Here is a 24,642-nt window from a genome sequence, read left to right as displayed (position 1 = left end):
ATGTAAAACTCTGAGTGATCCTTTAAAGAGTGGATCAGTTCATTTAGCTTTAAATTCTGTACTGCTGTGTGAAAGGTTCTGAAGGAAATTAATTCTATAAAATAATTTTGGACAACTAACTTCTGGCATTCTTGTTCAGAGCAATACATTAAGCCATAGGTTTTAGTGATTTAAATTCCAAAAACCTTTTGGGGATTTATTTAAAGGAGAAGCTAGAAACCCGTGTAAAAGCTACCATAAATTTGTAACCAAACCACTGCAATACCAGTGACTCTTATGTTTCTTTTCAAATATAAGCCTATAATGTAGTGTTATAAAGTACTGTAAAGTATAATATAAAGTATATTATCATATGCAAACAAAATAGACACAGCATTACGAATGGGTAGTGCTCCTTGAACTCACCTCACCCTACAAATGTGCTGCTGTAATCTGCTGAAATTTTTCTGCCATTCAGTCAAATGTGATTAACTGTGTTCACAAAAGATTATTGAAAAACATTATGTTTTTTAGATTAGTTCCTATATTTGATTTTCACTCATGTTTTAAACAACATTAACAGGTGTGCTGTTTATATAGGTAACCAAAATTAAGAGAAATGCCTCTGTGAATCTGTTTTTAAGGGTCAGGGTTATCAAGTCATCAGATGATGTAATGGCAATGTGTCCTACAATTGTAACAGAAGATAGTATGCAAGCACAACATCTAGCTGCAACTTTGGCACTCTATCATCTAACCAAGGGACAGGTAAGGCTTTCATCAATATTACTTTTTTTAGCTTGAAATCTCCCCCCCTTTTTTTTTTAAATTGTAGTCTCTCTAATTAAATTTTAAAAGCAGTTTATTCAAGTGTTATCCATTAAGTTCTTTGCTTGAAAGATACAGTAATTTGCCTTTATTGACAATCACAGGCATTGCAGCATATGGGGAGGAAACTATTCTGTAGTAAAACTGTTCTTTCAGTGCTGCAAAGAATGCAAGATAGTTAAGAACAAAATGGCTTGTTGATGTTAATATAACTGGTTTCACAGCTTCTGTATTTACAAGGAGTTCCGTATCTCGAGTCTTATCTTCTGCTACTCAAGCTCATTTACACATAAAATGTTAGTTGCATTACTGAGTAGTATACAGAGTAATTTTTTTTTCTGTTTTTCTCCCTAAGTCAGTTCATCAGTTGCTGCCTCCTACCTATCGAGATGTCTGGCTAGAATGGAGTGATATTGAAAAGAAAAAGGAAGAAGAAAACAAGATAGAAACTAACAAACCCCGTGATAACTTTATTGCTAAATTATTAAACAAACTAAAGCAACAGCAACAGCTACAGTCTGAAAACCAACCAAAAGTATCTGAAGGTCCTGAAGATTCCTGGGAAAATTTAGTTTCTGATGAGGACTTCAGCAGTCTTTCACTTGAGACGCCAGAAACAGATAATTTGGAACCTTCCAGGGTTTTGTTCAAAAAGCTGCAAAGTTCCCCCAAATACCAGAGGCTTTTGAAAGAGAGACAGGAGTTACCTGTGTTTAAGCACAGATATTCAATTGTGGAAACTCTTAAAAAACATCGAGTAGTTGTTGTAGCTGGTGAAACAGGCAGTGGGAAGAGTACCCAAGTGCCCCATTTCTTGTTAGAAGACTTGTTGCTAGATGAGGGGTCAAGCAAGTGTAATATTGTTTGCACGCAACCGCGGAGAATCTCAGCAGTGAGTTTGGCTACAAGGGTTTGTGAAGAGCTAGGCTGTGAATCTGGACCAGGAGGAAGGGTAAGATGCATCTTGATTCCTATTTCTAATCTTGATCAAATTTTAGGAAGATGTATTCTTGGTACAAAATGAAAACATTATTATTCCTTACACAACCAAATTAGATATTACTTTTTTCTTGAAAAAGGCTTCTTGCTATGTCAGCTGCTTTTATAAATTGTCAGTTCCGAACCTCTGGGTATCAATATGTGATTTCTAAAAAATTTTACAAAGGGTGACTAAGAGCAAGTGTTTAATAACGGGGATTGTCAAGCATTGGAAAAGATTGCCGAGAGAGATTGACGTCCCTACAAGTAGGCGGTCCCCATCAGTAAGGGAAAATTGCCCTGTATATAAAGTTGAGTAATCTAATCTGACTTGAAGCCTGGCCCAGCTTTGAGAGAGGTCCCTTCCAGCAAAGTTCTCTGTTATTTGAAGAAAAGCAAGATCATGTATGTTTTATGGTAGTCTATTTGTGAGAAATCCCTAGGAGGTATAGAATCCTCCTCTGCATAAAACCTCCACTTCAAAAATATTTTTATTTGAGGACTGCCAAGAACCCTTAAAAACAATACCCAAGGTTATTAGCTGTTTCCTGCTCTGGAGAAACTCTAGTTGCTATATTTCAATATATTTTTCCCTTTCTTAACAAAAGCAAATGTAGCTATTAAAAAACAATTTGGCAGTCATTCACTATACTATTTAACTAGCAACTTGTGCATTGTTGAGTTCTAACAGTGCTTAAATTTAACTCAATTTTGAGTGTCTGTTGCTTGTCTACTATTTTAAGTTATTACTGTATTTTTAATGTCATGTTATTTCTTTTAAAGGACTCCCTGTGCGGCTATCAAATTCGTATGGAATCTAGAACAGGAGAAGCCACCAGACTACTATATTGTACAACAGGTGTTCTGCTTCGGAAACTTCAAGAAGATGGTCTTCTCTCGAGTGTATCTCATGTTATTGTAGATGAGGTTATCAGCTCTTTATTTTCTGCAGAAACTATAGTTATTCTGGGCCTACACTTACCATCTTTATTAAGAAATTTGTATGTTTTTTTTTCCAATTCTAGGTGCATGAAAGGAGTGTCCAGTCTGATTTCTTGCTAGTTATCCTGAAAGAGATCTTGCATAAACGTTCAGACCTGCATCTGATTTTAATGAGCGCTACTGTAGACAGCGAGAAGTTTTCCAGCTACTTCTCGCACTGTCCCATTTTAAGGATTTCAGGGAGGAGTTATCCTGTTGAGGTAGGCAAATGTTTCTCTGACTTTAGAAGGCACTTTGCACCTATACCATGTGTGCTTAGTTAGTATCTATAATAAATATATTAAATAAATATATTGTATGCTTTTGGTCAGAAAAACACCTTAAGTATTTATGTCACAGACTTCTAGCCTTTTTCCATTTTGAAAACTTCAGTGCTTTGAACTGCAGGATTGTACTGTTGTTTTTTTTTTTTTTTTTTTTTTTTTTTTTTTTTTTTTTTTTTTTTCCCTGATATATTATCAGTTGATTAAAATCAGTCTCATCTGAAGACAGTGACATTTTGATTTTTCTCTATTGAATGTAGGTAGTAAGGAAAGGAAAAGAAAGTATTGAATTCTCCTGTCTCTCTCCACATACCAAAAAATGCAGTGACAAAGTTGCATGTTTCTCATGCATGTTTCTCATGGCTTATAGTAAAAGTAATGTCAGTGATCATACAGAGAGATCTTTTAACATCTTTTAACAAATTCATAACAAGTCTTGGGTTTTCAAAAAGCATGAGAAAGATTAAGCTGAAGTTTGCAAGGTCTACTAGAACATTAAAATGGAAAGGGATGCCCTGTTCAGCTTTGTATGAACAACAACAAAAACAAAAAAAAAGATCAAAAAAGCTGCCAATAAGTTTTTGACATGCCTTTTTTTTTGTGAATTTTCAATAAAGATTTTCCATGTTGAAGACATAATTGAAGCAACTGGCTATGTTCTGGAGAAAGACTCAGAATATTGTCAGAAGTTCTTAGAAGAGGAGGAAGAAGTAGTGATAAATGTTACTACCAAAGGAGGAGGCACTACAAAGTATCAGGTAAAATAGGCATTTCTAATTTCAATTTATGAGTTTTGTTTTATTACCTTTATCTCTGTTAATTAAATGCAATTGGTTTGTATAATATCAAGTGTTCTTTCAGCAGTTGACACAAGATGCAATGGCACTTCTACAGTGCAAATCAGATATTTACTAAAACCATGTCCTGATGTTTGTCTCAACTCCCTTATTGCTGCCATAATTTTGATACATTTGACACTGAGATCTTCTGTTTCTCTTTTGCAAAATCCCAGCTCTAATCCTGTACGCAGCAACAGGAAAAAACTTTTAAATAAGTTCTCCCGAAGAATTATCCTCAATATTGAACTAAGAAGAACAGAAAAGGCAAGGCCACACCTCTTTTAGCGAAAAACTTCCGAAATCATCCAACTTGTCATGCCAAATGGGATAACTTGTGTGAAGATTGTAGAGCTTTGTGGGTTGACCAGCTGTGGTTAATCCTGTAACTATTCTACAGTGACAGCTGGACGTGTTTTTGAATTAAAACTCTTGAAGGGAAGCATATGAATGCCTCTGACTACAGGCAACTGTAGACTGTTCTGCTCTAGGCTGTGAATATTTTGGGTGGACACCTGTCTACTAACTTTTTCCCATGAAGTTTCTGCAAGACCACTTAGTTTTGTGCGATCAAACACTTGTGTACACATGTTCAAAGCATGCTACCATGTGACTTGCAGATTTTTCATGGAGTGATGGTTACTCCATACATCACAACAGCATGTTTTGGTTGAACCCAAAGTGCTCTCCAGAGTGCTCCTCCATCTTTATGATTTATTTCTGTTGAGATTCCAGTACAGAAGCATATGTGGTGGAAAGCTTCTTTCTGAAGTGGTTTAACAGTGAAATAATTTACAATGGTTCCACTTATATACTTAGCATAAGGCTTCTGTGTTATGTCTGAGATATTTATAGACAATTTGTTATTATTAGAACAGATATTTATCTTCCTCCCCCTTACCTCCTTCCCCAAAACACTGCAGGAGTTGTCATATAATTGACTCTGAACTTTCTTTTCAACCATTCATTGAGAAGGGGAATGTGAGGGAGAGAAGAAAAGGGAAGCTGTTTTCTTACAATACTGAATTTGAATTCTGAAATTCTGCTAATTAGATGCTTGATTATGGACGTGTGAATTGCTTTAATTCATAAAACATAATGTGTAATACTGCTTGCATAAACTTTTATTCCTTTTTCATCTGGGATGTCATTTACCAGTAGCAGTTATCAATACATAGGTTATTATGTAGAGGTTTGTGATTTAATCTAACTCTCACTGTTTTTCATGGGAAGTTCGTCAATTAAATGTCACTTACTATGTTTTAAGAAGCCTAAAGTGAATGACAATTTGACCTCTTTTTTATAAAACACTGAACATATGATTTTTCCTCTTCTTCCTTTCTAGGAGTATGTCCCAGTCCAGTCTGGATCTGGTATTGATTTGTCTCCTTACTATGAGAAGTATAGCAGTCGTACACAGCAAGCAGTCTTCTATATGAATCCTTACAAGATCAACCTTGAACTTACTTTGGAGTTGCTTGCATACTTAGGTACAGTCTGCTTCTTAAGTTTATATACTTGTGACTGCTTTTGAACTTAATTTTATATGAAATATCCTAAGAAAGTATTTACCACAGTTAGTTCCTGTTCTCAGCTGAGGCTGTCTGCAAATGCATGTTTGTTTTAACTGTGTGTCTGTCTTGTCACTTTCCAGATAGAAGTCCCCAGTTCAAGAACGTTGAAGGAGCTGTGCTGATCTTCTTACCAGGCCTTGCTCATATCCAGCAGTTGTATGACCTCATTTCAACTGACAGGAGATTTAGCTTGCGTGACAGGTAACACAGATATTTTCTATAGGTAATTGATTAGCTTGATGAATACGTCCTTCTTGATCATTAAAGCCTGCGATTCTTGAAAAGTGAAGTTGAGAGTTATACCTTTGGGCTGGTTTAACTGCAAATCCATTTTTATTATCTAAGCAAAGATGACAAATGCTTAGAAATGGTACGGTCATAACCGTCTCTTCTTTTGACTTGGCTTTTTGAACAAACATAATTAATCATAAAATAGTCAACTACTTCATTTCCACGTTTTAGGGCATGGGAACTAGTATGTCTGGGAAATAGCTTTTCATGGTATACTGTTTATATAGAAATGACTGCTTACTGAGAAGAGATCCACAAACAGTAATCTGCTAAGAGAAGTGGCATAGGGTTGCAGTGACAAACAGTTTTGAAATTTATTTTATGAGTAACTAAAAGGTAGCAATGCTATGGCATAAAAGGAGTATTTTCAGTCAAATTCTAAATATTTGCATATGGCCTTAAATGCCAACGGTTAGAAGAAAAGGAAGTTACAAATTTCTGTGACTCTCTCTCTGAAGGCTTTTCTCACTTATGCTAAAAGATGTCTGTGTTTATAGTTGTGTACAAAGCTTCAGTGACAGTCCTTATCTCAGAAGCATAATGTAAAGAACTCAGGTTCATTTGTGCCTAAATCCCCTACCCTGGCCAGCCTCCCCCCAAACTAATATTCAGCATGACGCCAGATGGTATGGAGTACCCCTCTGGTCAGTCTGGGTCTGCTGTCCTGGGTCTATCCCCTCCCAGCTCTTGCTGCACCCCCAGCCTCTGCACTGACAGGACAGAGCGAGGAGCTGAAAAGTCCTTGGCTTAGTATAAGCACTGCTTTGTAACAATTAAAATGTCAGTATGTTATCAACATTCTGTTCATCCTAAATCCAAAACACAGCACCATACCACCTAGAAAGAGGAAAATTAACTCTATCCTAGCTGAAACCAGTCATGCAAAGATTTGCTCTTTCCAATGTGCATTCTAGTTGCTTTCTCCAACTTGCTGTTGTATTTCTGCTCTCATTTTTACTGTATCTTAATATACCTATTGATTAGAATAATATCTAATTCTAGGCACAGATTGATAGCTTTGCATTCTGTTCTTTCAACTCAAGATCAAGCAGCTGCATTTACAGTACCTCCACTTGGCGTTAGAAAGGTAAGTTAAGCAAATTACACCACTGAATAATTTTTGTTATGAGTATGCAGCTATGGATTTTTAAAAATCACATCATACATAATTACATGACAGCCAGTTGTTCCTCGAATTTTCTCAATGGAAAGTAACAGTTCTTCTAATTTGGTGCTCTGTAAGAGATGGAAGTTAGCGTGCTGTGAAATCTTGACAGTAATCAGACAAACTCTTAAACCTATTATTTTTCTAAGAGCTACTTTAATTATTGCTTTCCTATAATTTTACTAGTAATTGCAGTTTTTCATTTTGGAAATATTATTTTACTTACTTCCAGACTATTAAATAGACTAGTTTTGGCAAATAATAGCTATTAGTAATTTTGATGGATTATAAAAGAAAATGTGAATATGAAATTCTCACGAATTTAGACTCCTGAGTAATTGAGGAAGACTAAATCATTTTCTAGCTCAAAGCATTTTTAATGCTTTGTCAGCTTGATTAGGAAAATAATCCTGAGTTTTTTAAAAAAACAACAAGAATAAAAAATATTTAACCATCTTTTTTTCTAAATATTGATTTGATCTCCTGGACTAAGCCCCTTCAGGGACCTACTTGGAGGAATCCCAAGGGTTAGGGCCCTAGAAGGAATTGGGGGGGGTGTCCAGGAAGGCTGGTCAACATTCAAGCATCACTTCCTCCAAGCCCAAGATTGATGTATTCCTATGAGCAAGAAGGCAAGCAAAGTGGGCAGGAGACCTGCATGGATGAGCAAGGAGCTCCTGGCAGAACTCAAACAGGAAAAGGAAGTATTCAGCATATGGAAAAAGGGACAAGTCCCTTGGCAGAAATACAGGGACATTGTTGGAGTACTTGGGGATGCAACAAAGAAGGCCAAGGCTCATTTAGAATTAAGTCTGGCAAGGGATGTCAAGGGCAACAAGAAGGATTTCAAATATATTGATAGCGAAAGGAAGACTAGGAAAGATGTGGGCCTGCTGCTGAATGGGGTGGGTGCCCTGGTGACAAAGGATACAGAGAAGGCAGAGTTCCTGAATGCTGTCTTTGCGTCTGTCTTCACTGCTAAGACCATCCCTCATGAATCTCAGACCCTAGAGACAAGAGAGGAGGTCTGGAGAAAGGACTTTCCCTTGGTCAAGAAGGATCATGTTAGAGATCATTTAGGCAAACTTGACGCCCATAAATCCATGGGTCCCAATGGGGTGCACCCACAAGTGTCGAGAGATATGGCAGATGTTATTGGCAGTCCACTCTCCATCATCTTCGAAAGGATGTGGAGAATGAGAAGGTACCCGAGAACTGGAAGAAAGCTGGTATCACTCCAGTCTTCAAAAAGGACAAGAAAGGTCCAGTAAACTACAGGCCAGCCAGCCTTACCTCTGTCCCCTAAAAGGTAATGGAACAGCTCATCCTGGATGTCATCCCTAAGCATGTGGAGGAGAAGATGATCAGGTATAATTTGCGTGCATTCACCAAGGGGAAATTAAGCTTAACCAATCTGATAGCCTTCTGTGATGGGATGACTGGCCGGGTGCATGAGGGGAGAGCAGTGGATATTATCTACCTTGACTTCAGCTAGGCTTTGGACACTGTCTCCCATAACATCCTCACAGGCAAGCTCAGGAAGTGTGGGATGGATGGTGGACAGTGAGTCAGACTGAGAACTGACTGGATGGCAGAGCTCCAAGGGGTGTGGTCAGAGAGCAGTCTAGTTGGAGGCCTGTAGCTAGCAGTGTCCCTCAGGGGTCAGTACTGGATCCAGTCTTGCTCAACTTACTCATCAGTGACCTGGATGAAGGAACAGAGGGCACCCTCAGAAAGTTTGGTGACACAAAACTGGGCAGAGTGACTGATACATCAGAGGGCTGCCACTCAGAGGAACCTGGGCAGGCTGGAGAGTTGGGCAAGTTCAACAAAGGCAAGAGCAGGGTCCTTCACCTAGGGAGGAATAACCCCAAGCACCAGCACAAGCTGGGGGCTGACCTGCTGGAGAGCAGCTCTGCAGAGAGGGACCTGGGAGTCCTGGTGGACAGCAGGCTGGCCATGAGCCAGCACTGTGCCCTTGTGGCCAAGAAGGCCAACGGTATCCAGGGCTGCATTCGGAAGAGTGTTGCCAGCAGGTCAAGGGAGGTGATCCTCCCCCTCTGAGCAGCCCAGGTGAGGCCACACCTGGAGTGCTGTGTCCAGTTCTGGGCTCCCCGGTACAAGAAGGACATGGAGCTACTGGAGTGAGTCCAGAGGAGGGCTACTGGGTTGGTGAGGAGCATATCACATGAGGAGAGGCTGAGTGAGCTGGGCCTGTTTAGCCTGGGGAAGAGAAGACTGAGTGGATAATCTCATCAATGCATATAAATATCTAAGGGGAGGTTGTCAAGAGGGGCCAGTCTCTTTTCAGTTGTGCCCAGAGACAGGACAAGAGGCAACGGGCACAAACTGAAGCACAGGACATTCTCACTGAATATGAGGGGGCACTTCTTTACTGTGAGGGTGACAGAGCACTGGGACAGGTTGCCCAGGGAGGTTGTGGAGTCTTTTTTCTCTGGAGATACCCAAAACCTGCCTGGATGCTATTTTGTACAATGTGCTCTAGGTCGTCCTGCTTGGCAGGGGAGTGGACTAATCATAGAATCATAGAACTATGGACTAGTTGATCTCCAGAGGTCCCTTCCAGCCTCAACCATTTGGTGATTACAAGGACAAAAACTGACATTCCATAATTCTTTTATTTCTGCTGTGTTACTTTATTTCAGATTGTTCTGGCAACCAATATAGCAGAGACGGGTATTACAATACCAGATGTTGTCTTTGTGATTGATACTGGAAGAACAAAAGAAAATAGGTGAGAGTTTGGCTTTCATAAATCACATTGTGATTACTGTGCATGCTTGCAGGCTAGTACTATGGGAGTTCTGTAGTATCCTTACTAACCTGCAGTTCCAGATGAAAAATGCATTGAACTCATAGAACAGCTTGCAATTTAGGTTCAAGTCTGGGATGAATCTTGGGATTTTCAAATGATGTGAAGAACAATAAGGGGAGTTCTTTATAGATAAGAATTATCTTGATTAAGCACTGGTTTGAAAATAAAGTAGATTTTGTTAATATACTATTTTACATTTTAGAAGTTGCTCCTTGTCTATTTTAAATGTATAAAACCCTATAAATTGCTAGAAGGACCAATTCTGAATTGGCAAAGAGTTGGGCTTGATGAGCTAATGTAATAACTCTTTCCTTTTCCATTTTTTACACTTTGATTAATCCGTTGTATCCAAGGTTCTGTGATGTACCATTTTCCCCAGGTATGCTTAGTTTTCAAAACTAAATGTCATATTCTCAAACTAATACTATTTAAATATAGTATTTTTATATAGGCTTCTAAATTAATAATTAAATATACATACATTTTTATTCTGAAATCTGAATGGGCACTCACTTTATAATTTTTAAGGTATCATGAAAGTAGTCAGATGAGTTCCTTGGAGGAGACTTTTGTCAGTAAAGCTAGTGCTCTGCAACGACAAGGAAGAGCTGGGCGTGTTAGGGATGGATTCTGCTTCCGAATGTACACAAGAGACAGGTACTGTAAACTTGTTTTTGTAAATTAAACAAATACTGTTGTATTAATTGTGCAGAAAACAAATTTCATTGAAATTAATTTTAGTTACACAAACTAAAGATTCAAATGTAAAAATAAAGGTAATCTGAATGTCTTATTCATAAAGTTTTAAAATAGTATAAATTTTGGTTTCATGATTAACCTTTTTCCTGCTTGTCTGGAGCAACAGGACCCTTACCTTACCTTAGCCTCCATCTCAGTTGGAAGTATTTTGAAATAATAAGTGAAGTGTGTATTTTAGTAGTATGTAAGACTTCCATCTCAATTTGAGAGCTATGGTTTTTGAGAATCTGTTTTGAAAGGTGGAGTCTTACTGCCTTTTCCTCTTTAGAGAAAAAGTTCTGCTTTCCAGGCCACCACATGTGCCTTAATGTAATTGTCAGTTTACCCACGTATTAATGGTCATTTTACCCATACATTAAAATACACCACCTGAGAGAACATTCTCAAAGAATGAGCATGTGAAACATGAGGTTATAACTTCAATTTGAATGCTAAATTGCATACTGTGGTTGTGGTGATTTTACGCAGCTGGGCAGCTGAACTCCACCACAACTACTTTCTCACTCCCTCTCCTCAAAGGGAAAAGGGGAGATAATATGATGGAAAAGGCTTAAGGGTTTAGATAAGGACAGGGAGATCACTCAACAATTACTGTCGTGGGCAAAACACACTCATAGTAAGGAGACTAATGTATTTTATTGCCTATTGCTACCAGAATAGAGCACTGAGAAACTAAAAGCAAACTAAAAACACCTTCTCTCCATCCACCCTCTTCTCCCTCCTCCCCCCAAGCAGCACAGGGGAACAGGGAGTGGAGGCTGCAGTCAGTCCCTGATGCTTCATCTCTGCCGCTCCTTCCCGGTCCCTCTCTGCCCCTGCTCCCCGTGGGGTCCCTCCCACGGGATGCCGTCCTTCCCGACCTGAACCTGCGGGGGCTGCCCACAGGCAGCAGCTCTTCAAGAACTGCTCCATGAATGAAGGATGAAGCTCCCCCCAGACCCCTGCTCCTGCATGGGCTCCTCTCCACGGGCTGCAGCTCCAGCCCGGGGCCTGCTCCTGCGGGGGCTCTCCATGGGCCGCAGCCTCCTCCAGGCCACATCCACCTGCTCCACCGGGGGCTCCTCCACGGGCTGCGGCGTGGAGATCTGCTCCGTGTGGGACCCATGGGCTGCAGCGGGACAGCCTGCTCCACCAGGGGCCTCTCCACAGGCCGCAGGGGAACTGCTGCTGCCTGCCTGGAGTACCTCCTGCCCTCCTTCTGCCTTGCCATGTAAACCCTATACAGTGATTCTCTCTTTTTTATGATGTTACAGGTTTGAAAGTTTCATGGAATATTCAGTTCCAGAAATACTACGTGTGCCTTTGGAGGAATTATGCCTTCATATTATGGTATGGTTTTTGTTAGGGAATTTCTGACCTTGTTAGCTAAAAAGGGGATTACAAGGATTGCCTTAATCCAGTGTAGTTAGAATTTCTTCCACTACAGTGGAGGAAATCCAGTACCTGTGTCATGGAAAATCCAAAGCATGCTGGTGAGTGAGAGTACGAAGCTATAGTGTTCCAGTTTACCTCTGAATGACAGTTCAAACTCAGTTAAATACCCTTCAAACTGTTGTCTGCTTAAAGAAGCAATTCAGTGGCCTCTTCCCTCATCCTGAGTGAGTAGGATATGTGTGGAAAAACTAATGTATAAGGATGGTTTTCCACCCTTCTGCATTTCAAGATCTGTATTGTGAGGCATTTGTAATGTGCTTGTATTTTAAGTGCTGAGTTGTAGCAAACAAACTGTTTACCTTTGTTTTCAAATTAGTGCCCAGCTGTTAAACAGCATCTCAGCAGGTTTGTCTCCTTCTCACCTCTGACTATTGGTGACACTTCTCTGATCAGCGTTCATGCTATGCTAAGCCCCCTCTGAACAACGAAGTTATGTTTACCTAACTGGTGTTGGCGGGGTGGGCATCTCTATTCCAGTAACCAAGAGGCTGGTGCAGAGGGTGGGAAATGTGTGCATTTGGTTGCAAAAGCAATTTTCCAGTGTCTTTTGTAGCTACTGTAAAAGTTTGTTAAATTAATGTCTTTATGTTCACCTGATTTTTGGTATAATAGATTTTATACTAAAACATATGCCCATTCACTCTGTAGAAATGCAACCTTGGCTCTCCTGAAGATTTCCTCTCCAGAGCATTAGACCCACCACAGCCACAAGTAATTGGTAATGCAATGAACCTGTTAAGGAAGATAGGGGCTTGCCAGTTAAATGAACCCAAACTGACTCCATTGGGCCAGCACCTTGCAGCCCTTCCTGTCAATGTAAAGATTGGAAAAATGCTTATATTTGGTGCTATATTTGGCTGCTTGGATCCTGTGGTAAGTAAAGAAATACTGCTATCTTTATCTGAGTGTTTTCTAAAAAACAGTAGAATAGAAACAGCTAGCTATTAAAATTAATCTGATTTCTTGCAAAATGGTATTTTGAAAAGATGATGTAAGAAGCTAAAATACGTATTTTAAGGTGAAGACTCCAGGTTATCATGGAGGACAGAATAATATAACTGTTTGTAAACTCCCAGCTATTATTGACAAGAGGGTAGTCATACTTGGTCTGTGTTTCTCTCTGTTATGATCCCAGGGAGTATGAAACTTGTAGAAGAAGGTCTCTTGCATTTTGGTGAGACCAATCTGGTTTACCTTGCCATTGATACAGACTAAGAACATGCTGATGGAAAGTTATTGCAAATTAATTTGGTAATTTATTACATGAGGGCTGTGGAATAGCTTACACTTTCAGCTGATACTGAATTAATGCAAGTTAGGAGGATGCATGGGTATGTTAGCTGCTGAAATTGAAAATCAAAATTATTGCATTCTCAGTTTCTCCTGGTAATGTGTTATAACTCAAAGCAGCAGTTGTTTAATCTTTTGATATTCACTGTATCATATTGCGTATTCCTGTGTCATGTAACAAACTACTTCAGGTGAGTTTTGAGATTTGGTACTTTAGGTTTTCATCAGTGGAGATGAGACAGCATGTAAGCACTGTCTTTAACGTAAGAAAGATCTGAATCAATCAGAAATTGTTAAATACTATTACAATACATTTGTTCTACAAAAAGAATATTTGTTCTACAAAACAAAATGCAAAGTTACTTGTGTAGTAAATCTGTAATCTTACAGTAAAATACTCTGAACTGATGTATGCTTTATTGATTGCAGGCAACCTTGGCTGCAGTTATGACAGAAAAATCACCGTTTACCACACCAATAGGTCGAAAAGATGAAGCAGATCTTGCAAAATCATCTCTAGCAATGGCAGTTTCAGACCATATAACAATCTACAAAGCTTATCTAGGGTAAATGATGTTTTGTTGTCCTTCTAGCTAAAAGCTAACAATACAAGTAATACTAAATTGAAAAAGAATTGAAAGAATACTTAGGAAGTACCTTTTCTTGAATTGCTTGCCCTGGAAGCTTTTATCCTCAAAATAACAGTAGATTTTCAAATACTGTAGCACAAAAAGATACCTTATTTGGTATCTTATCCTTTAAAATATGCTTGCACATGTACCAGAGATGCATTGCTTCTTTTTATCCTAATATGGTTTTGTTGTTGTTGTTTTTGTTTTCTGCTGTTTGTTCTGTGTTGATCTGAATATTTTGTATTTTGGAAAGTAAAAATATATATATTAGAAAATATGATACACATATTTCTTCCTCATTTGTAAAACAGCACACAGTCTTAAAAACACATCTGAATTCCATCTCAACTGTCAAGACGAAGGTGTAATTGTGAGAGAAAACTACCTTTTATTTTTTGTATGTATCTGTAAAATTTGTTACAGATGTGTTCTCCTGAGTGGTATCAGACAGCAGCATTCATCTTTCTTAATGCCATTTATTTCTGGTTTTGAGTGGAGAATGCTAACCAAAACCACTGTATTGCCTTTTGACTTACTACCCTTTTGTGCTGTTGTAATCTAGATGTGATTATTTTTGCTGTAATAAGGTGGTATTTTTTTTTTTCCTTAGGTGGAAGAAGGCTCGACAAGAAGGGGGGTATCGTGCTGAAATGACTTATTGCAGAAGAAATTTCCTTAATAGGACTTCACTGTTAACTCTGGAGGTAAACCAAATACTTATGCTCTGTGTTCAAGAAATAATTATTAAAATTTTCCTGTGAAAACATTCTGCCTTTTTTAAGTGACGATATATTACAATTCCTATTTAGATGAGACTAAAACAAGCGGCCATAGTAGGAACTGGTGAAATATGTACCATCAATTCAGATTGCTGTGTCTGTGCTGGCACCTTTGGATATGTATACTTTGTTGGTATATGTCTTTGCTGTTACTTGCATTGAAGAAGCCACTCCTTACCAAAGAATCAAAATTTATGAATTAAAATACTTAGACTGTCATTCTTAGATACGTAAGAACAGATCTGTTTCATAGTTAGAGAGATGAGCCACAGTCTTAGGTAAAGGACCTTTTATTTTTACTAAGAAATTATTCTAATTAGTCTCTTCTAGTTCAGTGTGAATGCCCGAGATATCCTAATCAGAAGTGAATACTTGATGTAAATGTGTATTTTCTTTTTAGTTAAAGTACAGCTGAGAGATTTGGTGTTTGCTGTATATCCAGTACTGTGTATCTAATCCTATATTCCAGATAATGCTTTCCTCGTAGGAGAACAGTCAGTATTGCAAGCTGGCTGCAGAAAACACAAGTGTTTTTTCTAAGTAATAGATTTTCCACTGGAGAACACAACTAATTGAGATGGGGTGGAACTGATGGACTGGAGCATGTAGCCTTTTTAAACTCTGGGTTTTACTTATCTGATTTCAGGATGTGAAGCAAGAACTCATAAGGGTGGTCAGAGCAGCAGGATTCACAGCACCTACAACTCAGCATCAATGGGATGGAAATGGAGCCACACAATCCCTTTCTCTCCATGAAATAGCTCTTCTTAAAGCTGTGTTGACTGCAGGGCTGTATGACAATGTAGGAAAAATAATATACACAAAATCTGTAGATATCACAGAGAAGCTGGCATGCATGGTAGAAACTGCTCAGGGTAAAGCACAAGTGCATCCCTCCTCTGTAAATCGAGACTTACAGATATATGGATGGCTTCTTTACCAGGAGAAGGTAAGGTTTTGACTCTGTCAAAGGGATAATTAGAGGAAAATAGTGAATGTAGCTGATATTTTGTGTAAAGGTGACATAATGCCTCTAAGAAGAAATAAGATACACCAGTGTAAAATATGCTTGAATATCTGATGCATCTTAAGAGTCCTAAGTATGTAAGGAGGTGCTTGAGCGAGTCCAGAGAAGGGCTACGAAGCTGGTGAAGGGTCTGGAGAACAAGTCTTATGAGGAGCGGCTGAGGGAGCTGGGACTGTTTAGCCTGGAGAAGAGGAGGCTCAGGGGCGACCTTATTGCACTCTACGGGTACCTGAAAGGAGGCTGTAGCGAGGTGGGGGTTGGTCTGTTCTCCCATGTGCCTGGTGACAGGACGAGGGGGAATGGGCTAAAGTTGTGCCAGGGGAGGTTTAGGTTGGATATTAGGAAGAACTTCTTTACTGAACGGGTTGTTAGTCACTGGAATAGGCTGCCTGGGGAACTGGTTGAGTCACCATCCCTGGAGGTCTTTAAAAGACGTTTAGATGTAGAGCTTAGGGATATGGTTTAGTGGAAGATTTGTTAGCGTTAGGTCAGAGGTTGGACTCGGTGATCTTGGAGGTCTCTTCCAACCTAGACTATTCTGTGATTCTGTAAGGTTCCTGATGTCCATAAAGATGAATCAGCTTGGTACTGAACTAAAATGTGAAGGCTGAACATCTTGAAAAAGTCTGTTCATAATGAAATTCACAGCTTATTTTTTTTATAAGCTGAAAGTATTTCATGCCTCTAAGAACCTTGTAGTTTAAGGCAAGGCAGCAGCTAAGGCTAATCAGTTATTCCATAAACGGGAATGAACAAAGCCTGCTCTTCTGTGCGAAGTTGCACCTTTTTGTTTCAATTTGTCCTACTAGAGCTCCTCTCCCATCCCATTCCATGTTGGTTTGCGAGAGGCTCCAAAGCCAGAAATAACACACAGAGTCTAGTCTATTGTTTACTTTCTGTGTGTGTCAACCCATGTACTCTCATTTATGCATGTATGCATGTGTATATGTGGATATAGATAGAATGACAAGTCAGCTGCTGCTGACAAGAATGTCTGATGGAAGAGTTTTACCTGCTTTTTACTTCATTTGGTTTATTAAATAGCAAGAAAATGTTATCCCAGGGCTTCTAGTCTTAACCAGAAGAGAGAGATGAAACTTAAATTTAAGCAAGAATTACTGTCTTTAGCTAATTTCCTGATGGTATATAAGCCTGTCACTTAGTGTTTAAATGTGATGTCTTCTGGGGTATAGGGCAGACAAATTGCCACCAGCTGTTCTGTGTACAATAATTTGGTTTGACCTGGTTGTTAAAAGAAAACAAACAAACAAACAAAAACTACTTTTAAAAGCAGCACTGAAATGCGATGTTGTATCTCTTAGGGATTTCTTGTTTGTCTTTAATGCTTATGTTTGTTTATACACAGGTGAGGTACGCTAAGGTGTACTTGAGAGAGACTACTTTAATATCACCCTTTCCCATTTTGCTTTTTGGTGGGGATATAGAAGTCCAGCATCGGGAGCGTCTCCTGATGGTTGATGGCTGGATCCATTTTCAGGTGTGTTGGAGTGGTGACTGCCTTGTATGGATTTCTGTGTTACACAGTTAATATACTGTCTTGCTTTAGAACACTTAATGTGGGATGAAGAGAAGGAAGGAAAGAGAATTCAAGGGAATGATGGGAATTTTATATACATGTGATAAAATCTTTGCAAGTCACTCTAAAAAGAATAGTCTAGTAATGTGCAGCTTGTAACATATCAGTTCCCTCTGTTCAGGAAGAAAGTCAGTGTTATTTCAGAGAAGGTATTTGAAATGGGTGTAAGCTAAACCTTGCTTTCGTGGAGCTGGTACTGAAAGCAGATGAGTGTGCTATTATATGTTGCCCTTCTCTGCAGTCTTACAAGTATGTAGGTACCTGTTTTATCTTTAGAATGTTACTTATTTTGCTTTTAGTAGCTCAAAGAAAACTATTTGGTAACAAAAAAGTCCAAATGGAAAATAACTGCTTGCTTGGGTTTGGGATGGTTATTTTTTTCCCCAAAATTTTCCATTTGGGAATGGAAAATCTAAACACATTTTCTTAAGATATTTTTGTGGACAAACTAAAATGGGTCATATGCCAAAATCCTCTTTGTGTTCTGTTAAATGGCAAACATGGGCTTATGCCAACCTGCCAACTACTGGGCTACAACCATCTGTGCTTCTGTGGGCCCTATGCTACCCTCAAAGAAAACTGTAAGCTACAAACAGTTTTAGCTTAACCTGGGAAAAAGCAATTGGAAAAATGTGGTTATGGAGATCAGTTAACTAATTAATTCATCATATGCTGGTGGCTTTATATATGGGAGCATATTCTGGGTTATCCTTTTGAGCTGCTGTTCTTTAGGTTGTGATGCTACAAACAACTCATACCTTACATAAAAATGAGAGGATGTAAAGGCAACCTTGTTATTTCATCAGTATGCTATCCATATACTTAAGCATATGCATATACCTAATGTTTGTAGAAATATAGTTTTAAACCCATATTTATATATGAGGTAATGTTTTTGTATAAAACGTCTTCAAGAGCAGTGAAAATGTTTCTTCTCTGTTCTTTACAGGCTCCTGTAAAAATTGCAGTAATTTTCAAACAACTGAGAGCTCTCATTGAGTCTGTTTTAAAGAAGAAGCTTGAAAATCCTAAAATGTCACTTGAAGGTAACTTTATTACTGCATTGCTAATGTAGTATTTGCTACATGAACATTGCGGTTGATTGGAGAAAGTGTTAGTACACTGCATTCTCACTCAGCAGGATTACTGTAACTTGAATGTAATTCCATTATCTTGAGAGAAATAAATAGGAAACATCATTACTAATATTAGGCAGCTTACCCCTGATGTACGATGATGAGCACAACTTCAGTTTTAAACACAACCCTGATAACAACATTCAAGGCAGTGGTATAGGCTGCCCAGAGAAGTGGTTGAGTCACCATCCCTGGAGGTCTTCAAAAGGCATTTAGATGTAGAGCTTAGGGATATGGTTTAGTGGGGACTTGTTAGTGTTATGTCTCGGTGGACTCGGTGATCTTGGAGGTCTCTTCCAACCTAGATGATTCTGTGATTCTGTAGTAAATAGTGAGGTAACTTCCCAAAACAGAAATAACATGGTATAATGGCGAACCACAGGTATGGATGAATTTAAGTGTTATGTGAGTTGTCTCGCAATTTTTAGAATACTGAAATTGCCAAAACCAGTTCATGGAATATTTTTATAGACTTTCTAATCATATGCGTTGGGCATAATTTGCTCTTTTGATCCACAGTGGGAATTACTTGTCTTACTTTGGAGTCCACCATAATTTTTTGTTAGCTAGATTGATTAATCTTCTGTTTTTTTTTTTGAATTTGTGGGGAATCTGGTTTTAATCTCACTCTTTGTGGCTTACTGTTGTGTTTGTGTTCTCTTTCCTAGATGATAAAGTTTTACACATCATCAAAGAACTGATAAAAACAGAGAATGATAACTGAAACTGGACGTCAGTAACAAACCATAGCTTTGGTAATGGCAGGAGAAACACACACTCCAACACTAACTGAAAGTATTTGAATGCTTAGTGTGGTTGAGACCAGCCATGATGAAGGAAGACTGCATGATTTCTGGATAGGATTTACTTTCCTATATCATTTTTAAAGATGGATGTGGAATAAGTTTAGCCTTTACATCAGTGCCATTTGTCTGAATGTATGAATGATGGAAGTAGTTTATTTTCAATATAAAAATAGCTGTGGCCAAATCCAGTTTTCTTTGTTTCTGCTCAATGTACTAGTCATACCATTAATGGTGATGCAGACTGTTCGAATAATTCAAGATTGAGTCCTGAATCTCAGTGGGGTAGAGCTCTGTAAGATAGATGCAAACAGAGGACAAACATTTATCATGTTGATTTCTGAAGTGCGCTTTTTTTGAGCTATGAGTTTGCAGTATTAAAGCAATACATCTTACAGATATCTCCATTTTTCTGTATGGTTTACATTAAGAAAATGCTGTAACAAGAAGATAGAACAGACTGCCCTGACCAGGTGCAGGGCTCAGCCAAACATGAGTACTGATCCTGTCCTGCCCCTTCTTTGTGTCTTCTCACACTTGCTCCTCCCCATTCACCCCAGTCTTGTTTTTTCCTGCCTTAGACCCTTCCCCCAGGGGTACTGCAATAAGCTTCCTCATGCATCCTATCATAAGCTTTGCGTAGTCTCACAAGCCCCCTCAAATACCTCATACTATCCATGATGATTGTGTTTGCCCCTTACTTATTAATAAAGTTCAGGTTGCCTCTCTTCACAGTTATATTGGAGCAGTTCCTTAAATGGCTGAAAAATCAGTAGCTGAAGACTCCACGTCTTCATTAATCTCTGTATCACTTGCTCCTTATTGTTTGTGCATCTGTGTGTTTAACTCACCACTACCTTTGTTATTTCTTTTATAATGAGTATCTCATAACCAGGTAACCTAATGAACAACGCAAGGTCCTCTTACACTGTTTACAACAATGAATTGAAAATTTCAGATCACAAACAGCTTTCAGAATGTGGAAATTGTTTCTCTTACTTTTTGCCATGCAACAATTACAGTCGAGCAGAAACTCCATGGGTACAGACTGATGCATAGCGCAGAAGATTTTTTCATCAGGAAAGAACAGATTTTGTGCAGCAGAGGTTAGTAGTGTACAAAAAGGACAATGAGGGGAATGCATGATCTTGAAAGAGACCAAGCAGAACATATGGAGGTACCCACTTAAATGATTAATAGCAGAACCGGTACTGCTGTGCTAAAAGACAACCATCAGATGAAAGTAAAACTAGCCTGCGAATGCTAGCCTATGCTCAACACTGCAAGGAGGTGGGTTCTTCTAATAGGTTTCTAGGGCCTCTGAGGAAAAAGTAGTAATCACATCTGCTATCGTTTTATGAATTGTGATAAACCAGTCATAGTCCAGCTTACCTAGAAAAGAGGGGGAGTGCTTTTTTTTTTAATTGCTAAGTATCCGGCACTTAGAGAAGGAAGCACTTAAACAGATAAATTTGATGTTAACACTTTGATTTTATACTCCATTCCTAGGCATGTTTCACTTTTGTAGTAAAGGTGTAGCTATTTTTTTAAAAGATAAATAAATTGCATTCCTGGAAGATGAAAACTAAATCTGCATCCCAACTAGCCAAATTTAAAGTGATTGATTTCCTAATTTTTATTCTAGTTGAGGTATTTTTTTCCATCCTTAGAACTATAAATTGGAGATAAGTTTCAGTAGTTGGAGAACTGTTGGGCTCCTCTTTCTTTTGGATTTGAATTTCACACATCAGTCAGTGTCTTAAAATGGCTAAATCTTAGTGATGAGAAGAGCATTGATTTTCCTTGAGGTTTTTCTTCCTTACTTAACCATGGTGAATATATATTTTTAATTCCTTATACGTATGTTACTGTTGAAGTTCAGAGGTATTCTTTGTGTTTCTCCAGCATGCCCTGCTATATAATCTTTTAAAGAAGTATCCTTTTTTTCATTTTTTTTGTTAAGGGCTTTACTGTAGTAACTAGGGCATTGGTTACTGTCCTAAGTGGCTAACAGTTTTCTGCAAAACTGATGAAACAGGTCGACCTGTGGTGTATAGATAAGCACAGTTATCATAAAATTTAAGTGGGGATAGAAAAAGACCACAGTGGCTTTCTGTTTCTGCAGTGTATGCGAGCAGCTTTTGTGCCTGTGTTCTCCTGGATGGATGAACTTTCTCCTCTGTTCCCTTTATTTAATAAATACTTCTTTTAATACACTTGTGTCTCTCTTCTCAAAGCGTCTCTGCCACAGAACTGGTATCCACGGGTGTTTCTCGCTGCAGTGGGCTGGGGGATGTGCTTTGTTTTAAGGCACCAAGTCCTCTTGGTCTGGGTATGTCCTCTGAGTGTTTCCTGCTCCTGCCACTGCATTGCTCCCATCTATTCCCTTTTGCTCTTGGGTCTGTGGGCTACATTAACCCCTCTTTACCATTTTCACTCTCCTTTGACCCAGGAGAATTTCTTTCTACTTAGCCTTTGTAATCGCTGAATCGTATGAGCGTATCTGATTAAATTGCCATGTCTGGCCTCAGTTCTGCTGTGTAAACCAATGGTCAGACTATAGGAATGCTTTGATTTCACTCCCTTCACCTGTCTAAGATGGTGCTCTCTGACAGAAGTAGTTGGTAGCTGAGCCCGGAATCATGACCCGAGCTTCCCAGGAGAACTGCAGCACTCTATCTATCTCCATTTTTATTTGTGCTATGCTTCCTGGTCACTTCCCCTTAATTTGCTTCCAGTGCAGCATGATCTAAAGCAGCCAAAGCTCCCTGTGAGAACGGCCCTTCTTTTGGCAGGGGCGAAACGCAAAGTGCAAAAGGGCTTCAGATGGCTTCAGGCTCTGCCCGGGCTGCCTCCGCAGAGCTCCTGCCCCGCTCCTCCTGCCCCTGCTCCTTCTGCCCGTGCTCCTTCTCGTGTCCCCGCGGTGCGATCGCGGCGCTGCTGCCGTTGTTTTGGAGACCGGCCCCGCCGGCGCCGCCCCCGCCGCCCCCCCGCCTCAAATACCGGCCCGGCGGCGGCAGCGCGGCCGCCCCCATGGTGGAAGCGGCGGGCGGGGGGACCCCGCAGCTCGGGCACGGCTCCGGCCACGGCTCCTGCCCGCCGCGTCCCGACCGGAGGCAGCGGCGGCGGCGGGCGGCGGCGGAGGTGGAGGTGGCCGGGGAGAACCGGCTGGAGCTGCAGGCTTTCCGCGACTACGGGGAGAGCTGGTACCGCTCCCGAAAGGGGCTGGAGAGCCGCTTCCAGCCCCGGGAGCCGCTCGCCCGGCAGCCGCAGGTGGGGGCTGGTGGAGAGGGTGGGGGTCCCGTCCCATACATCCCGTCCTATCCGTGCCATCCTAACCTCCCGTCTCGTCCATACCCTCCTGTCCTGTCCCGTCCGGTCCATCCCATCCTATCCATTCCCTACCGTGCCGTCCTATCTATCCCGTCCCGTCCATCCCCTCCCGTCCCATCCATCTCGTCCCCTCTTGTCTCTCCCGTCGCGGCAGGTGACGGCGGAGGCTCGCTGCAAGCTGGTCAGCTGGCTCATCCCCGTGCACCGGCACCTGGGGGTCTCCTTCGAGGCGCTCTGCCTGGCCGTCAATACCCTCGACCGCTTCCTTGCCACCACCCCGGTGGCCGCCGACTGCTTCCAGCTTTTGGGGGTGACGGCGCTGCTCATCGCCTGCAAGCAGGTACGGCGCAGCCTCAGCCCTAGGAGACTATTTTGGGGAGTCCCGGCCGCCCGGCCGCCCCCCGGCAGCCCCTCTCCCGTTCCCCTGCAGGTGGAGGTGCACCCGCCCAGCGTCAAGCAGCTCCTCACCCTCTGCTGCGACGCCTTCAGCCGCCAGCAGCTCCGCAACCTGGAGTGCATCGTCCTGCACAAGCTGGGCTTCAGCCTGGCGGCGCCCACCGTCAGCTTCTTCCTGGAGCACTTCACCCGGGTGCGCATGGAGGAGCCGGGGGCCGACGCCGGGGAAGCCTCCGACGCCGGGATCCTGGCCAGGGGCGTCGCGGAGCTGAGCCTGGCCGACTACGCCTTCACCAAGTACGCCCCGTCGCTGCTGGCCGCCGGCAGCCTGGGGCTGGCCGACCGCCTGCTGCGGCACCGCCGCCCGCTGGACCTGCGGGTCAGCGGCTACCGGGAGGGGCTGCTGCGGGGCTGCATGGCCGAGCTGCAGCTCCTCGTGTCCCTCAACGGGGAGTCCCTGCCCATGGTGCTGCCGCCCGACGTGGCGCAGAAGTGCCCCTGGCTGCGGGGAGGCAGCTGAGGGGGGGGAGCGGCCGTGCCCCCGTCCCGACCCCCACGCGTGTCCCCCCCAAAATGGGTTCGGGCTCCGGCGGTGTCACACGGGCACCGTTTGCTCGCCGTGATCCCCCTGCACGTCGGCGGCACTGCTCGCCCCGCGCGTCCATGGCACGGCCAAAATCACGCTCCGCGTTTTTTATTTGGCCCGCAGCGGTGGCGGCGCCGGGACGGGTGGGAGAGCCACGGAAACGCGAAATAAACTCCGTTACCACCGATCACCTGCGGCTGCTGGTCTGCTCGCGGGGAGCGTGTGCTTCGGGGGAGGGGGGGGAATGCATGGGCACAGGGCGAGATCACCCCAGCAGTTAATTCCCAGCAGTTAATTAGCAGTTAAGCCCGCTGGCATCACTCTCCATTTCATACCGTGCGCGCTGGCTTGGTAATGGTTCTGGGGAAAAAAAGTAAAAGAAAAAAAAAAAAATAGGAAAAAAGATGCGCTCATCACAATGTAAGAAAACAAAACACTACACGATAAATCAGGTAACAAAAGCTGTTGCTTGTTCCAGTCGGTCTCTATTCGTACTTAACCAAGCAGGCGCTGTAACATGGGGTGGGGGGGTTATCAAGAGAAGAGATGTAGAGCCCATTATCTTTATCGCCTATCCCGCACAGAGGGACCGCAGGATGCCTTCCCACCGAGCCAGCGCCAGGCACCGCGCTCCGCTCGCCGTGTCCCTGCCCCTCCTCCGCCGTTTAAGGCCGGCAGCCCCCAGCCCCCAGCCCCCAGCCCCGCCGTCCAACAAAAGCGCCCCGCAGCCTCCCGATGCCCGTTCGCGGGGGGGGGGGGGGGGGGCGGGGGGTGATGGTACCGGTGCCGGGCGGTTCCGCGGGCGCGGGAGCGGCGGCGGGACGGGGGGGACGGGACGGGGGGGCTGCGGAGCCGCGGGACGTTTCCGCGCCGGGCCGGAGGGAAGGCGGGCGGCCGGGCGGGCATCCCGCGGTCCGTCCCCGTTCCCCCGCGCCCCCGCGTCCCGCCCGCACCCTCGGGGCGGCGCCGAGCGGGGCGCGGAGCCCGGTCCGGCTGCCGGAGCCGCCGGCTGCGCGACTGCGATGGAGCCGGGCGGCCGCCGGGCTTTCGGCAGCATCTGCCCCAACCGGGTGCAGGGGGTCGCCCGCCTGGCCAAGAAGCCGGCGCGGCCCCCCCCC

General features: G+C 42.2%; 2 protein-coding genes across 2 annotated transcripts in view; both read left to right on the top strand.

Annotated features, from left to right (window-relative positions):
• DHX29 (DExH-box helicase 29) overlaps nt 1–21,425 on the top strand; it is a 32,838-nt gene extending 11,413 nt beyond the window's left edge. Inside the window, exons 11-28 of the mRNA XM_035309114.1 lie at nt 624–747; nt 1,163–1,759; nt 2,569–2,712; nt 2,811–2,987; nt 3,668–3,808; nt 5,232–5,376; nt 5,541–5,661; nt 6,754–6,838; nt 9,583–9,671; nt 10,281–10,409; nt 11,765–11,840; nt 12,594–12,818; nt 13,665–13,801; nt 14,478–14,571; nt 15,293–15,595; nt 17,040–17,171; nt 18,220–18,316; nt 19,075–21,425. Coding sequence (XP_035165005.1) covers nt 624–747; nt 1,163–1,759; nt 2,569–2,712; nt 2,811–2,987; nt 3,668–3,808; nt 5,232–5,376; nt 5,541–5,661; nt 6,754–6,838; nt 9,583–9,671; nt 10,281–10,409; nt 11,765–11,840; nt 12,594–12,818; nt 13,665–13,801; nt 14,478–14,571; nt 15,293–15,595; nt 17,040–17,171; nt 18,220–18,316; nt 19,075–19,130 — 2,872 coding nt within the window. The 3' untranslated portion in view covers nt 19,131–21,425. The remainder of the gene's footprint in view (nt 1–623; nt 748–1,162; nt 1,760–2,568; nt 2,713–2,810; nt 2,988–3,667; nt 3,809–5,231; nt 5,377–5,540; nt 5,662–6,753; nt 6,839–9,582; nt 9,672–10,280; nt 10,410–11,764; nt 11,841–12,593; nt 12,819–13,664; nt 13,802–14,477; nt 14,572–15,292; nt 15,596–17,039; nt 17,172–18,219; nt 18,317–19,074) is intronic.
• A 794-nt stretch (nt 21,426–22,219) lies between these two features.
• CCNO (cyclin O) lies at nt 22,220–23,805 on the top strand. Its single transcript, XM_035309820.1, has 4 exons — nt 22,220–22,482; nt 22,697–22,882; nt 22,973–23,448; nt 23,670–23,805. The coding sequence occupies exons 1-4, from the start codon at nt 22,243–22,245 to the stop codon at nt 23,803–23,805; spliced, it is 1,038 nt and encodes a 345-aa protein (XP_035165711.1). The 5' UTR covers nt 22,220–22,242.
• Nucleotides 23,806–24,642: the final 837 nt, after the last annotated feature.

Source organism: Oxyura jamaicensis, chromosome Z (genome assembly GCF_011077185.1).
Source record: "Oxyura jamaicensis isolate SHBP4307 breed ruddy duck chromosome Z, BPBGC_Ojam_1.0, whole genome shotgun sequence".
In the NCBI taxonomy this organism is placed as follows: Eukaryota; Metazoa; Chordata; class Aves; order Anseriformes; family Anatidae; genus Oxyura; species Oxyura jamaicensis.
Note: the sequence above shows the minus strand (reverse complement) of the source record. Positions and strands in the feature narration are given on the sequence as shown.